This window comes from Coptis chinensis, chromosome 7, assembly GCF_015680905.1.
Source record: "Coptis chinensis isolate HL-2020 chromosome 7, ASM1568090v1, whole genome shotgun sequence".
Lineage (NCBI taxonomy): Eukaryota > Viridiplantae > Streptophyta > Magnoliopsida > Ranunculales > Ranunculaceae > Coptis > Coptis chinensis.
In genome coordinates this window covers 28,722,082-28,737,125 of record NC_141462.1, presented here as the reverse complement: position 1 = coordinate 28,737,125, position 15,044 = coordinate 28,722,082, and the positions used below count along the sequence as shown (strand labels likewise).

The following is a 15,044-nucleotide window of genomic DNA, read 5'->3' as shown; positions in this document are numbered from 1 at the left end:
TCTATTTGATAACTTCAGTTTTTGATTGCTACCGGGTATATTTTGGGCTATTTGATTGCCTTTTTTTTTAAAAAACAAATAAATGCAGGATCAAGTGAAAGCAGTTAAAGAAAGAAGACTAGCATCTGGAGAGACTGACACGGGAGACATTGACTCCGATGCATTGGCTGAAGTACTTGGCAAGGATAAGAAGAACCGTGTTCGTGGAGTTGGTTCTAATATCACTAGGAAGCAGCTACAACATCTTGCTGTTTGCATAAGCGCTTTACTTTCAACCAAATGGCTACTACATCGGTTGCAAAGGTTGAGGCCGATGTGGCTACATTTAAATCGAAGGTCGAGACAGACATGTCTGAGGTCAAATCAATGCTCAAGGTCAGTTTTTTCTTGGCAATTACGGTTAATGGTTAGAGTTAGTAATATGTAATCCACACTTTAAAATTATCATGTCATCATCTATACCCACACAGGTTCTCGTTCAACAACAACTAGGCAATACTACAGCAGGTAATAATGTGACAACCAATGCCGAACCACATATGGATGTGGCTACACCCAGAACTGAAATTGGTTCTAGTTCCGCTCAACGCCATTCTCCAGCAACCCCTCAGAACTTGACTCCTGCTTTTGGGTCGCTTGAACAGCCTAGAGTCACATTACTAGATAAGTTTGGTACAGAAGTTGCTAAAGGGTCTATTGATGTAAGTGCAAAAATTTGTCATGGCAGAATTCTGGTTGGTGGAGAGAGAAGAGTGTATATTGATGAAGTAATGGTTCCCGATGATGCTGTTTATGATGGTCCACAAGATGGTAATGAAACTTTGAATGCTTGGCTTGAAGGAGGGTATATAGCTTGGCTTGATGGGCGATTGAAGTATGATTGATATTTGTAGGATTGATGTTTGTAGGTTTTAGACCTTTTGTGGATTTCTCTACTTTTTGCTCTTCCTGCTTTAGTTTAAGCTCAAGACATATTTTTATGTGGTTGTGGTTGCCATGACTTGGAACTTTTTGGGTGCGTTGTCATGCCTTGAAATTTTTATGTGGTTAGTCTTGGGTAGTTGTAATAATATAACAAACTCTTTAGCTGTCAAATCTTTTTATTGGTTTTATGTCGTGACTTGCCTTGTTGTAAACAAACCAAGGCCTTTTGTGTATTTAAGTTTCTGGTGCAGATGGCAGATGTCGAGATACTTGGAGCAATTAGTAGTCAGCCGGGGGATGCGTAAACCCCTGGTTAGTTTTTGTTTATTTTCTTCTTCTTCTTTCTATTAGCTATTTTAATATGAAGTTCTTATTTTCATTTATATCACTAATAAATGTGTAATTTTTTGATGCATGCGAGGTTCATAATGTTGGAGAAATCTTTGTTGAGTGTAAAGAGTAGGAACCGGGTTGCGTTTGCTTGGACTTTGGTTGCTTTGTGTTGTGGTTCTCATGGTTCACATATTTTGCATTCTCTTGGTATTCATATTGCCCACGGTATGAATTTCTTACTTTTTATCTGTTTATAGTGTAGTACTTGAAATGAAACAATGCCTAAGAATTTAATCTAATGCACATCGAGCTCAAAATGTTAAATGTTGAAAAAGATGCATCTTGAAGAAAAAATTGTTGAAGTACTTGATATGTAATAACATCATGTTTATCACAAGTTATGGAACTAATTGGAAAGAACACGACTTTTATCTTTAATTACTTCGGTTAGTTATCCAATCTTTGATATGGAAGAATTGTAGGTTTTGTAAATGTGTTCGATGTCCGCTTATCCGATTTGTTGGTGTAGGATCATTTTTCGATATATTGCATAACTCTTATGTGAAAGGTGGTCTTGCTTTGGGAGCTCTGTTGGGCCCGGGCCGAGGTTAGTTTTGGTGTGCTAATTAATTTACTAGTTCTGAGTTTTTTCAACAAGACTGGATTTAGGTGCTGAAATTTGAAAGTAAGCGTGCTTAGATTGAGTCATTGGCAGTTTTTGGTGGTTTCATTTACTCGCAGACTTGCTTTTTGATGGTCTGTTAGCATTTGGCAAGGGTTCACCAAATATGAACTCTCTTGTGGGATTTGGATCTATCTTTGCATTTCTTATAAGTGCGGTAAGGTTTCTTTGAAAAGTAGACTGTTTCTTATATAAATAGTTTTTGAGTGATTTGTTTTATCCATTTCCTTATAAGTTGTCTCTCCTAGTAGGTGTCATTGCTAAACCACGGGCTTGGATGGGATGCATCATTCTTCGATGAACCGGTGACTTTTTATAATCTTAATCTTTTAAACTCATTTGGTTTCTTAATGTACTCATGTACTTGTTTGCATGCCCAATCTTAGTTAATCAACAAGAGTAACCTTAGAAGTATGAAAGTATTAGAGGCATGTTTTTTTCCTTAGTTTCCATGGTCCACTCTTTGTGATATAAAACACCTATAGAAATCTAGATATAAGAAGCTTTCTTGATCGGGCAATCGTAGATGAGATTAATCGTTTTGTTCTTCAGTATATGCTATAGGAAGAGTGCATTACTAATATGCATCATATTATTAATCGATTGAACTCGTTCATCGCTAATTTCACTACATTGTAATACGTTCTCCTTGCTAATCCTTGCCAATCGTATACTTAACTTGTAGGTCTGATCTCAGTGCCTGACTTAGATTTGAAGTAGTTACACTAAAATATATTGATAGGGAAAAGGTTTTGTTGAATATCACGAACAATATCAAAATATGTTCAAAACAATGAGACCGGAAAAACTTTTTTGCAGCTCCCAAATGGACAAATTGTCAACTACTCATGGCAATATTATGTATAAAAAGATGAAAGTGTATCCCTTGAATATAGTTCTCAAGATAAGGCGGGTTTTTTTAGTATGCAGGTCATGCTTCTTGGTTTTGTTCTTCTTGGACACTCTCTTGAAGAAAAAGCGAGACTTAGTGCTTCTAGTGACATGAATGAACTCTTAGTAAGTGCAACTATTTTTCAGACTTTAATTAATAGCATTCTAATAAAAAAATATAGATTTCTCTATGTCCGAAGTTTTGAACTAACTCTGAATTTTCTGCAGTCACTAGTATCTTCTCAATCACGATTAGTGATTACCTCGGTTGAAGGTGACCTATCTGGCGATCATCGTACTTTCGGTTCGATTCAATCTGCATAGAAGTTCCCTCGATGATGTGCGCGTCGGAGATTCAGTCTTAGTTTTACACGGGGAAACCATTCACGTAGATGTGAGCCATTTAAGCAAGCTTTTACATTTCCTATGAGCTATGACCATTTCTTCGTTGACGGTGACTTGCTTATGTGTACTATAACCGTCTTTTGACTACCGACTTCGGGGAAAGGTTATGGCAGGCGAGAGGTGTTGTTGATGAGTCTATGCTTACGGAGAATCTCTTCCCGTGTATAAAGAAAAGGGCTTTGCGTTTCAAATTTGGAACAATAAATTGGGTATGCTTGCGTAAGCTTAGAGCTATTTGACTTATTTACCACTACTAGGAATAGCTTCAATTTTCATGCGGTAATCTTTGAAGTGGCCTAATACCAAATCGAGACCTAGTGTGCTTATTAAGTATTAACGTCTGGAGAAACTACTTTTATAGACCTTATCCGGTAGTCCGTTATTAAACTTGCTTTACGGAGGATGGATTTTGACGTTGTTTGAAAGAAATACAATTGTTTCTTCCGTCGGGGATGGTCCTCTACGGATTGAAGCCACTACAACCGGTTCAATGTCAACAATTTTGAAAATTTGCGCATGGTAAATCACGCTTCTCAATCATTGATGTCTGAAGTTTGAACTACCTGTTTACTAAGTACTAGAGCATGCTATTCTGTTAACTCATGGTTATGGATTCGTCAAGTTGAGAATGCTTAAATGTTTTGCATGATCCAGATTTATAATATCATGGTAAACCACATGATATGCTATACTTTGTTTCAAGACTTTCCGACTTGAAGACGCATGGGATAATTATTAAATATTTATCTACAAAATGGAAACCTCCGAGGAGGGGAAGGGGGGGTGGGGCAGATGATAGTGGGTCTCTCCCCTGCAGTAAAATTATTAAATTAAGGGTTTAGAGAACAACATGCTAGATCTTAGACTTTGTGAATTATGAACATAAGAGGTGTAGAGGGAATTTTAGGACGATAGCATTCAATTTGAACTTTCATGTGCATAACAAGATTGGTTTTATGCATTTGGTTTAATTTGTATTTAAGCTTGAGCACACTTGATAGTGAGCTTCCATTCCTTTGCTTTCAGGTTGAAGATGCTCAAGGTCATGAAGCACCTATACAAAGGCTTGCCGATTCAATCGCTGGGCCATTTGTGTACACCATAATGACTTTATCAGCAGCAACTTTTGGTTTCTGGTATGCTCAAGGTCTTCCTTACACCTTTAGTGGTTGTTGTACATGTGTTTAGGTACTACATTGGAACTCATATATTTCCAGACGTATTGCTCAATGATATCTCTGGACCTGATGGAAACCCATTGCTTTTTGAGTATGAAGCTTTGCAAGTGGATGTCTTGGTGAGTATCTAGAGACTATATGTTAGCTTAATGATTTCTGGACCTGATGAGAACCCATTGCTTTTTTGAATAGCATACTAAGTATACAAATAAATGTAGTTGGCTTTATTTTTTGATTATTTAACTGTTTATTTATTTGTTTGTTTTTTTGTTGAAGGTGTAGTTATCTTCTTTAAACGAATTACTTTGACGTGTATCTAGTTTTCTAATCGAGTTCTCTTTGGCTTACGTGATAGTGTGAAAACAATTTAAACAAATTTAAGATAAAATGCGTTAGATGAAGACAAAAGAGATGATCTTGCAGCATTTCTTTCTGGAACGTCAGGGACCTCCCAAAGTATTTCTGAATTTCTGAATCTCCTTTACAATTACCCTCCAGTTGAAGCCGTTCTGTTCAGCGGGTTCCACTTGGTTATCATTTTCAACTGGTCGATTTTCATTCTCTCCCTGATTCTCATCTCCAGGTTGTCCCTCAGCTTGAGCAGCGTTTTCACCATCTGGCCTAGCAGCACCAAGAGCATTCTCAGCCCTAACAGGAGGTTGTGGTTGTGGAGGTGCCACGCCTATGCATGCCTTGTGAAAGCCACTATATCAAAGGAGTGAGAGCTCGGTCGATAGAAATAAACCGGTCTTTGCGAAAACCGTAGCGGGGCAAGTCTCTGTTTTGATCCATCTTGGTTGAACACAAAATGACAAAAGACCAACTTCAAGATCGGCAACAAGTCAAGTTGGAATCGCGAAGTGAAATCTCCTTACAACAACTTGTCTTTGTGGTGCATGTTGTTGCCCCTCTTATCCATGCTCGTCCACCATCGCTCCACCCTCGGCAGTAGTTCTCCTTGTTGGTACAGTGTAGTTAAGAGGAATTAGTGTGTTGGAAGGAATTCGGACATCGGAGGCATAAATGGGAAAGTGGGCACAAAGATAAAGACCGAGCACCAAGGTTAGTCCGTTGTTCTTGATTTTGCATAGGAATTAAACCCCGCACAAAATGCGGGGCACATGATTGGAAACATCATTTTGATATCACCATTAGGAGATGTCGGGAAACCAGCTGGCACCTGAGACTGCTTCGTTGATTTGGGTATTGAGGACGAAGAATTTGCTTCCGTCGTCGCCATTATTATTGCTGATTCAATTGATGCTTACCATTTTTTCTAGATTCAGTACTGGAGTTTCTGGGACACATTCCGTTGCTACAGAGACTCCCTAGTTCATCTCTCAAGAAGATGTTACTTCATATGGGATGGAGAGGTAACATGTTGTTGTTTATTGATGTAACTGTTCAAGTTTATTGATGTTGCTAAATCAATGATCTTGTAGGTATTGTAACTCCTGTTCACGAGGCAGATGTAATTGTTTTGTCTAAGGTATTTACTTTCTTCAATACCAGTGTTATTATGTCAATTTTAGCATATTTACACCCCCCACCAACACATGCACACACTGAAAAGCAAGGACGAGATAGATTAGATTCTGATGCATTGTAATTTGATGATGGCAGCTCACCTGCTTGGTGTCTTTGCCTAATAGATCTGATTCTTTAATGAAGCCAAAATCGATATGGAATGTTGATGATACACTATGCTCAATGTTGGAACATTTACTGCAGTTGGAGCCAATAGACGTAAGTTTCATTATTCGATTCTTTTACCATCTCGGTATTAGGAGAGGATACAAAAAAAACCACAATCTAATTAATTTTGGCAGAAACAAAGAGATCCTTAAAATAGAAGAAGAATACTATACAGATCTAGTAAACTATAGTGAGCCAGTAGTAGATTTAGTGATTCTTTGCATAAGGTGCACATGGCAGCGATAATTTCTCAAATGAATTTGCCTAAGTGATCAACGCTACCAATACATTAATATCTAGTTGATGTTTTATTAATAGATAGTTTTTTTCGCAGAATTCTTAATGCACTGTATCTAAAATGTTCTGCGATTTGCAGGCCTTGGCTGCAACATCAAAGACTGTTGATTGCCTTAAGTTTGTCCATAGTTTGCAGAGTCGTTTTCTTCTTGCTGGGGATCTTAAAGGTGAGTGCATTTTCTATGTCTTAGATTAAATAGTCACCGGGGGCCGCCGTCACCGGCCGGTGAGATAGCATCGAAGCTGTTTTATGATGGACCGTAGTATCTTATTGCTTTCCCGAGCCCGTTTTATAAGCAAAAATGACCTCATCGTGGTCTTTTTCAAGATATTGCTTTCAAAGCACTATTATTGGAGCTACAAATTGCACCATTCAAATCGAGTGCACGTGCTTTTCGGTGACAATAATGAGATTATAGGTCATAATCCGGTTGCAAAAAATTGGTCGGCATAAGTAGGTGTCTACTTGTAACCCTTGTGTGGTTCATGAATAAACCTTTATTAATTTGTATCCTTAACATAATCTTGACTTATTTCTTTTCACTTTAAAGTCAAAATTGGACGGGCCCGGCTACCGGGTAACTAAGCAATTTGATCTGGAGACAAAGTAGCAGTCTCTTCTCTTCCAGGTGTTTATCTTTGTCTAATACTATCCGTTTAGTTAACTTCTATGACATTTTTTTTTACCAGTATTCTATCCTAATGCCTTTGTCAAAAAACATTTTACTAGAGCTAGTAAAGTCACAAAAACCATTGTGGGTCAGCTTGAAGTGATTTGTATGGGCTTAAAGTATGCCTTCGTCCATAGAAATTAGTTGTTCTTATCCATAAGCTTTATTCAAATAGTGGTCTAATAGCTGAGGAAGTGCTCTTTGCAAAGTCGACATTAGCCCACCACACTAACCTACTCATAGTTTCTTCAGTTCTCACAACCCGATGAAAAGTTTCTTAAGAAATTTTGTAATGTTTCTCTCACTTTTTCAGTTCTTGCCGGGCTTTGTCAAATAAGTGGTGATATATGGGGAGAAGTTATGGGAATTGCAAATGTGCACCCCAAACCGATGGGGAACACTTGAGAGAGCAATAACAGGCGAGCAGTGACGACCAATACAATGGGATATTCTATGACGGCATATTAGACATCCCAAAATTAGGTTAGGTGAAGTTATTTCTATATAAGTTTGATTTGGATTGGTGTCTATATTTTTATACTAATTAATGTTTAATTGATTAGTGGTTTTGTTTTTTGTTATTATATGTTGATTAAGTTTGTGGAATGTGATATCTCTATAAGATGGAATATTCATATGTGCTAGAGTTAGATGTGCAGGGTGAATTTTTTTAGACATTTTCATCTGCAAAATATAATAAATATATATATTTTTTTACTAACAAAACTTTAGTAACAGATATATCCGTTACAAACATCGATATAAATAGCAAGTGGCACATATATTACTAACGGATATATCCGTTACAAATATCGATATAAATAGTAAGTTGCACATCTATTACTAACGGATATATCCGTTACACTAATCGATATTAATAGCAAGTGGCACATCTATTACTAACGGATATATCCGTGACATATAAAAATTGATTTCCCGCTAAAAAAGTAACTAAAGAAGCGCCAAACGTTACTAACACTTACATCCGTTAGAAATGAATAGATTTAACAATTGGCTATCCGTTACAAAGAATTATAGTAACGGATATAAGTGTTACTAAGATTACTTTAAGTAACGGTTATATCCGTTACTAAATTTAGCCTAAGTGACTATAACACCCCAGAGCTAACAGATATAAGCGTTAGTAAAAATATAAGTAACGGATATAGCTGTTACAAAATGGCTATTATGGTGTAGTGAGTCTTGAGCATTCTGACTTCTATTGTCTTCTTGTCTATGCACAACCACCACCACAACCATCACACTTCAACCAGTTAACTCAACATCAAGGACAAGGGAACTTAGGTGACCAGAATAGAGGTTTAGTACCCATGACCCAGAACTATCAACATCAAGACATGAACGCTCAACAAGCTTTAATTCCAGTCCAACCATCTACAGACAAAGTAGTAGTGGCCTTGTTGGAAAAACAAAATCAAATTATGTAACAAAACTCCAACTTGATGAAAGATCGGCATGATCAAAACTCTAATATGATGAAACAAACGATGCAAATGATGCAGTCTTTGTGCCAAAAGGTTATTGACATGTCTCCTAGCCAAAATAATAACCAAACATGCATGTTTCCAAGTTAAGCAGTGCCTAATCCTAAGTCAACAAACACCGCCTTTGAAATAAATAGTATTCACTGTAATAGTAATATAAACCAAGGGGACCTACAGGCAGTCACTACCCTTCATTCAGGGAAAGTAGTTGATAATAAAGTAACTATGCCTGAAGACCACCCGCAAACAGAAGTTGAAAATGAAACCATACCAAATATTGTAATAGAAACTGAAGACCCTACAACTGTAGAAGTACCAGTTAAACCACAACCAAAAGGGAAAACCTTACAAGACCCAATAATAGAAATTGAAGACCCTACACCTGTAGAAGTTCCAATATGGACACCTAGATGAAAAATGGATAGAGATAAAGCAAAGACTACTAATATGGCTAAAAATAGCGATAAAGCACCATATCCCCAGAGACTAGTTGTGTTTAAAAAGGACGAGAATTTTGATGAGATTAGGGAAGTGTTTAAAAATTTGATTATAAACCTACCTTTTCTAGATGCTATAAAAAGTCTACCTGGACACGCTAAGTTTCTAAAAGAGTTGTGCACCAAGAAAGGAAAACCAACATACCCCACCTAAACATTCTTAACTGAATAATATCCCTCTTTATCTGAACATAACGGAATTGTTAAGTACAAGGACCCTGGTCGTCCTACTGTACAATGCACCTTAGGTGATACCTTCATAACAACTGCTTTATTAGACCTGGGAGCGAGTGTTAACTTACTCTCTTTTTATTTATATAAACAACTAGGTCTAACAAAACTTCAACCAACCAAAATGACTTTGCAGTTAGCCGATCGTTCTATTAAGTATCCTAAGGGTGTAGTTGAAAACATTCTCGTTAAAGTTCAGGATTTTTACTATCCAGCCGACTTTGTTATTCTCGACACAGAAGTTTCTCATGATTCCATTCCCATCATTTTAAGGCGTCCTTTTTTGGCAACCGCCAATGCCCAAATTAATTGTCGGGATGGCTCAATGACTATTTCCTTTGGGAATCTTTCTGTGGAAGTTAACATGTTTAGACAAAAGCAGAGTCAACTAGGTTTTCCTGTAGAAGGTGAAGTTAAGTCTATTGATAGTTTTGTATATCATATTAGTGCTTCCGACGATCTCGTCCCTACACTAGTAGATACCCTTCTTATGGAAGAAGACAAAGATCACAATTTTGACTCCTTAAACATAACTGAACTAGAGAAAGAATTTTCCACCCTGCCTTCCGACCCTACAAGAGATGGAGTAAACCTCACGATAGACGAGATAGATGAATTCCTCAAAGATGGAGATGAATACTATAATTATATTGATGCGAACAACCTAGATGAGGAATTTGACGAGTTTCTAAGAGTCTGTGATGATCCACCCTCTCAAGAACTACCTAAAGAGCCACCTGATACCTTCATTTTCAGATGTGTGATAATACCAACCCATGCCACCAATAAGTTTTATGCTAAAACCATGCACTAATTTTTTTCATTCTTTCAATCTAAAACTTATCCATACCCTACATATCTTCCACAACCATCCATTTTCTCACGATCATTCACTTGAACACCTTTTCGTTCAAAGAAAAAGAAGAAACTGTATGCTCGATTAGGTTTTAGATCTATCAGGCTTTGCTCTCATTCCACTAAGCCACATCATAGGAAATCTTGGTGCTTAATTCTGTTTGATGGTGCATTCCGTGTTAACTATTTATGGAAAGATCCACAATTATTTAGATTATTGATATATGGGAAACTGCATGTTAATACATATATATCACATTAAGTCTAGGGAGTCTAACTTTAAAAGACCCAAGTTTTCATACAATACCAACTTTCTGGAGTATAGGCCAAACAAAAATTTTCAAACTTAAAAAGAGTTTTCCAATTTTGTTTGGGGGTGATGATTTTGGTATTTCATTTCAAATCTTGTTGCCACCCTTTGTGCATCATGTTTACTCCGTAGAGTTTGTGTTAGTCGAAGACGTAACAATTTAATTGTGCTTCATGTTATCATATCATTTACAACAATATTTCATTACAGTGCGCCAATTTTGCCACGTTTCTATGGTAAATTCTTTCCTTATCTCTTTACACTTTGAGGACAAAGCGTTCGATTGTTTGGGGGTGGGATAGAAACATTTGCAAAAATTAGACACTTTTAGGATGTAAATTACGCACTTTTATTTATAAAATGTTAAAAATCATAAAAATTAGTTAGTTACATAATTTAATTGTGCTATTGAATTGTTTCATGAACTCCCTTCTCCCAAATTGTTTGGGGGTGGTATAGAAACATGATGTAAATATTTAAGCACATATTAGGTTGTATATTACGTATTATTTATCTTATAAAAATTAGAAAATTAAAAAATATAAATAAAAAGTTTATGTTATACACTTAGGAATATTGGTATTGTTTCTTTCTCTCTGCTCTTAATAATCTAAAAGTTTCACGTTAGATTTGCATTAGAATGATTTTTGAAACTTAGATTAATATATAGGTAATAGTCATTGCATCTTTTCATGAACATCTTGCATGAACATCTTTGATTATACTTGGCAGTATTTTTCTGAGACCTAGGTTAGAGTACTTAATACATATCCTGTGAGCATCTAGCCTAAAAGCCTCATAAGAGTGAAATATTTGAGTGATAACACAAGGGAGAAGTAAATTCCGAGTAGAGAAATTACACATCCACTTGCTTGATCACCATACCATATCCTAAGCGAGAATTTAGGCCCTCTTTGGATCGATATAGCCAGAAATTCACACCTATATGAAATTTATTATCCACTAGTTGCCCACTGAGCTTTTCATTAGCCTTTTCACAAACCAAAAATTCTTTACCCAAAAAAACTATATATATATATATATATAAAATCAGCCTACCTATCTGGATAAGTCTGAGAAATAGGATGAGTGAAGAAAAGAGAAGAGAAAAACCTGTGTACACAAAAATTAGTTAGTTGCTTCAGAAAAGAAAAAGAAATCCATCCAAAGAAAAGAAAAGAAAAATAAAATAAAATAAAATAAAAACTCCAAAAAATAGAATAAAAGGAGTCAAAAAGCCAAAATATAAAGGCTAAAAATGGAAACAAAGTGTAGAAGCAAAAGAACAAGGTTTTCTCTAGTTACATAATATGAAGACCCTATTTTCTCAGACTTGTCTTTTTGAATATCCATTTCCTTCCTTCTTTAGCCAACACTTACTCCCCGTATCATCTAATAAAGACCTCTAGCTCAATTAGGAATAGGTTGGTGTGATAGTAAGTGGTAGATGTGTTTGATCGACCTCGACTTCTTTGGATTGTCATTGAGATTGCGAGAAAATGTGTGCCCACTGCACACTGGAGTTAGCAAACTTGAGTGGAAAAATCAGAGTGTTATGTGTTTTGACACATTCCTTGTGAGAACCTACTTAGGCACGCTACCCAAAAGTTTCAGAAACGGACCTACCATTGCATTTCATATCATAGTTCATTGTATAGTTGTTTATCTTAAGATGATTTGATTATTATGCATGTATTAGTTTAAGTTTTAGAATGATCATTCTTGTTTAAATACTAGTAAGATGTATAGATCATTGAGACATAAATAAGGATACAATAGTTTTATTTCTTAGTCGTTGTAGTATAGATGAAGTTTGTGAGTACCTTCTCTAGAAAACTCTCACGAGGCTATAACTCGTCCACTAGAGAAATCCTAGTGGTTTAAGGCCTTGTTGCATATGGTCAATGCAATCGCACTCAGCAAAACGAGAGTAGTTAGAACTCCATTTTTGGTCACTTATTCTAATTTCTCATATTTGCTTGAGGACAAGCAAAATGCTATTTGGGGGTGGTTTGATAAGAGCCCAAAACTGTAGTTTTAACCCCTTAACAATCATACTTTTAGACCAATTATGCGAGTAATAAATAAGAGTTAATGTTGATTACGTGTTTTTATGTATTTCAGGCATTGAAGTCAATTATGTGCAGAAATGTGCCACTTTGGCGAGATAAAGGAGCAAGGGTTGGTTGCTAAGAAGTTCTGTGATTAAAGGCCAAGATTCAAGGAAACAAAGCCTTTGTAAAGCCCGGTCAAAAGCTGAAAAGTCAACGCGGGCAGAAATAGTGCACAAGTCAGCAGAACTTCCGAAGACCATATCTTTGGACTCAGGCCTCGGAATTGGGCCTACCTTATGTCAAAACGACCAACTTGAAAAGAGCTTTCCAATAGTCTAAGCCTTGACCCAATCAGAGGAGTAGAAATAGATGAAAAGTTTGCTGAAGTCAAAACCAGCTGAAACAGGCTCTGTGGACTGAAGAAATTGGGCTTTGGGCTCGATTTTCCGGCCCAAAACATAACTCCTCAGGCCATGCACGAAAATGTGGATCTGGTCTCCTCCTTTACAAAAGACAAGACTTAACTCTTAAGTCATGGTTAGTTAGGTTAGAAGGTAGTCATTAGATCTAGTTTTTACACTCAATTAGTTAGTTTAGAATCATATTTAGTTTTTAGAATAAAGTATTAGTTCTTCATTTTAATTTAGATTATTGATTCAATTCTTAGTTATATTTAGTTGTTTTAAATTCAATTTAAATTCATTTTGAACCATTGTTCTTATTGTTCATTAGATTAATAAGTAGTTGTTATTCATTCCATAATGACATGTTCTTATTGTTCTTGTATTGGGAATGGTAGTATAGAAAATTCACATCATTATATTGTTAGTTAATTTAGTATAAATTCGTAGTATCATCATAATAAGTTAATTTCTTATTTAAATCATTGCTCTCACTATTGTTCTTTGTGTTTGTTCAATTGAATTCTATTTAGTCTTGATAGATTGAGAGTGGAACGATTCCGTACTCTATATATTGCATGAATATATATATGTGAGAGTAGGAAAAAAATAATTGATACCGTAAGAATTAGGTTAGAGTAATCTAGTTTAGTTTTTATGGGTTATCAATTACCATACGGTTAAACAAAAAAAAGAAAAGAAATCATAATTGTGTATTATGTTGGAATCCTAGGCTGACTAAGATGAATGCATACTCTAGAAACTTGTATTATCTCAAAAAACAGAAATTATCTTGAACAATTTATCATCAAGGATTATTCAAAATTGAGGCAGACCAATGCATGCATTATTATTATATATCATGGCAAACAAAGATCATATAAAAAACTAATTTGTTATTCCAATAATATAGATAGAGATCAAGAACACGTATACATAGTGGGGATGGTTATATAAACTCCACTTAAAGTGACTCCAAAGTTACTCCACCACTAAATACAATGAATTAGAAACAGATTTTTGGTGGAGATGTTCTCCACACAATAGAGATCATCCTCACAAAAAATCAGTTCATTTGAAGATGTACAACTTCGTCAAAAATCGTTTAGAATGTTATGAAATTATCCAACGGCTTAGAATTTTTTAATTTCATAACAACTTTTGACAAAGTTAAACATATTCAATTGAGCTGATTTTTTGTGGGGGTGTTCTCTATCATGTGATGTATACCTCTGTAAAAAATTAGCCGTCAATTCATCTTGTAAGTCCACTTTTAGGAGTGGAGTAACTTTGGAGTCACTATAAGGTGGAGTTCATATAACCGTTCCCATACATAGGAGATGTAACAGAAATCGATAACGAAACGATCCATTTCAAGAATAAAGAATAGTTTCTAAATTTCAATTACCTTTATTTAGCGAGAGTGCCTTAAAAGTACAGAACTTTGAGAAGTCTGGAGTTTGGAGTCTGGAGTCTGGACTAGGGACAGCCCGGTTCTTATATAGTGTGTCCTTTTCCAGTGGTCGGTTCGAATAAAGAAGGCCCAATGCACAAATTATCAATAGAAATTTTGTCGAAATCTTAGTATAAATTCCAGCATATTATCAATAAAACTGCATTTTGCGTACTAAAATATTACCATAAATAAAATGTGTCAAATTAAATTTGTTCAAACTGTTTTGTTTGTCCCGTTGAGGAATCCCCGTATTTTTTTTTTTAATTTTTTTTGGAGTGGGTTACATGGAGATAACAAAACTATTCAAAATGTGTACCAATCAGGAACTTGCTGTTATATTTGATGAAGAGGGGAGCACCTGAACAAGCATTTGTCGGCATCTGAGTTTCGTTGTGAGGGAGTTGCGAATGTTTCACGAATTCATTCATACTAAGAGTATCATCAACGCGTTGTTATTTTTTATTTTCAATGTGACAGTTGACAATTTTTATAGCAAATTTCGTCACCAACGCGTTGTCAAATGATCGTTTCTATTTTAAGAATTGTCAAAACTGGAGCCAAATTGGTTAAGAAAATAGAAATGGTTCGCACGGAAAACTTGACCCATCCAAGAGTAGAAATGGTGTGCATGGGTCTACTTTAGCCGTCCAAGAGTGGGA

General features: G+C 35.9%; 2 protein-coding genes, 1 long non-coding RNA gene and 1 pseudogene across 4 annotated transcripts; 3 read left to right on the top strand and 1 right to left on the bottom strand.

Moving 5' to 3' along the window:
• Window positions 1-277: 277 nt before the first annotated feature.
• LOC147486980 (uncharacterized) lies at window positions 278-2,098 on the top strand. The gene is made up of 4 exons (XM_086572722.1): window positions 278-375; window positions 471-1,482; window positions 1,787-1,864; window positions 1,999-2,098. Exons 1-2 carry the CDS (start codon window positions 280-282, stop codon window positions 882-884), a joined length of 510 nt encoding a protein of 169 aa, XP_086428848.1. The 5' UTR covers window positions 278-279; the 3' UTR covers window positions 885-1,482; window positions 1,787-1,864; window positions 1,999-2,098.
• Window positions 2,099-2,186: 88 nt separating this feature from the next.
• LOC147486979 (uncharacterized) lies at window positions 2,187-3,116 on the top strand. Of its 2 annotated transcripts, none has more exons than XR_015202142.1 (3): window positions 2,187-2,244; window positions 2,870-2,956; window positions 3,059-3,116. It is a non-coding gene; the product is annotated as an uncharacterized LOC147486979 (long non-coding RNA). The 2 variants fall into 2 exon arrangements; XR_015202141.1 differs by having other exon boundaries at window positions 2,863-2,956.
• A 1,695-nt stretch (window positions 3,117-4,811) lies between these two features.
• LOC147486978 (uncharacterized) lies at window positions 4,812-5,653 on the bottom strand (annotated as a pseudogene).
• On the top strand, window positions 5,574-7,039 carry LOC147486977 (acyl-CoA hydrolase 2-like). The gene is made up of 6 exons (XM_086572568.1): window positions 5,574-5,616; window positions 5,700-5,786; window positions 5,856-5,902; window positions 6,037-6,159; window positions 6,485-6,572; window positions 6,957-7,039. The coding sequence occupies exons 2-6, from the start codon at window positions 5,762-5,764 to the stop codon at window positions 6,989-6,991; spliced, it is 318 nt and encodes a 105-aa protein (XP_086428694.1). The 5' UTR covers window positions 5,574-5,616; window positions 5,700-5,761; the 3' UTR covers window positions 6,992-7,039.
• The last annotated feature ends 8,005 nt before the right edge of the window (window positions 7,040-15,044 follow it).

Coding starts and splice junctions, on each gene's coding strand:
- LOC147486980 (XM_086572722.1), top strand. CDS start 280: ATGGCTACTACATCGGTTGCAAAGGTTGAGGCCGATGTGGCTACATTT. Junction 376..470: donor AGGTCAAATCAATGCTCAAG/GTCAGTTTTTTC, acceptor ATACCCACACAG/GTTCTCGTTCAACAACAACT.
- LOC147486977 (XM_086572568.1), top strand. CDS start 5,762: ATGTTACTTCATATGGGATGGAGAG. Junction 5,787..5,855: donor ACTTCATATGGGATGGAGAG/GTAACATGTTGT, acceptor ATGATCTTGTAG/GTATTGTAACTCCTGTTCAC. Junction 6,573..6,956: donor TCTTGCTGGGGATCTTAAAG/GTGAGTGCATTT, acceptor TTCACTTTAAAG/TCAAAATTGGACGGGCCCGG.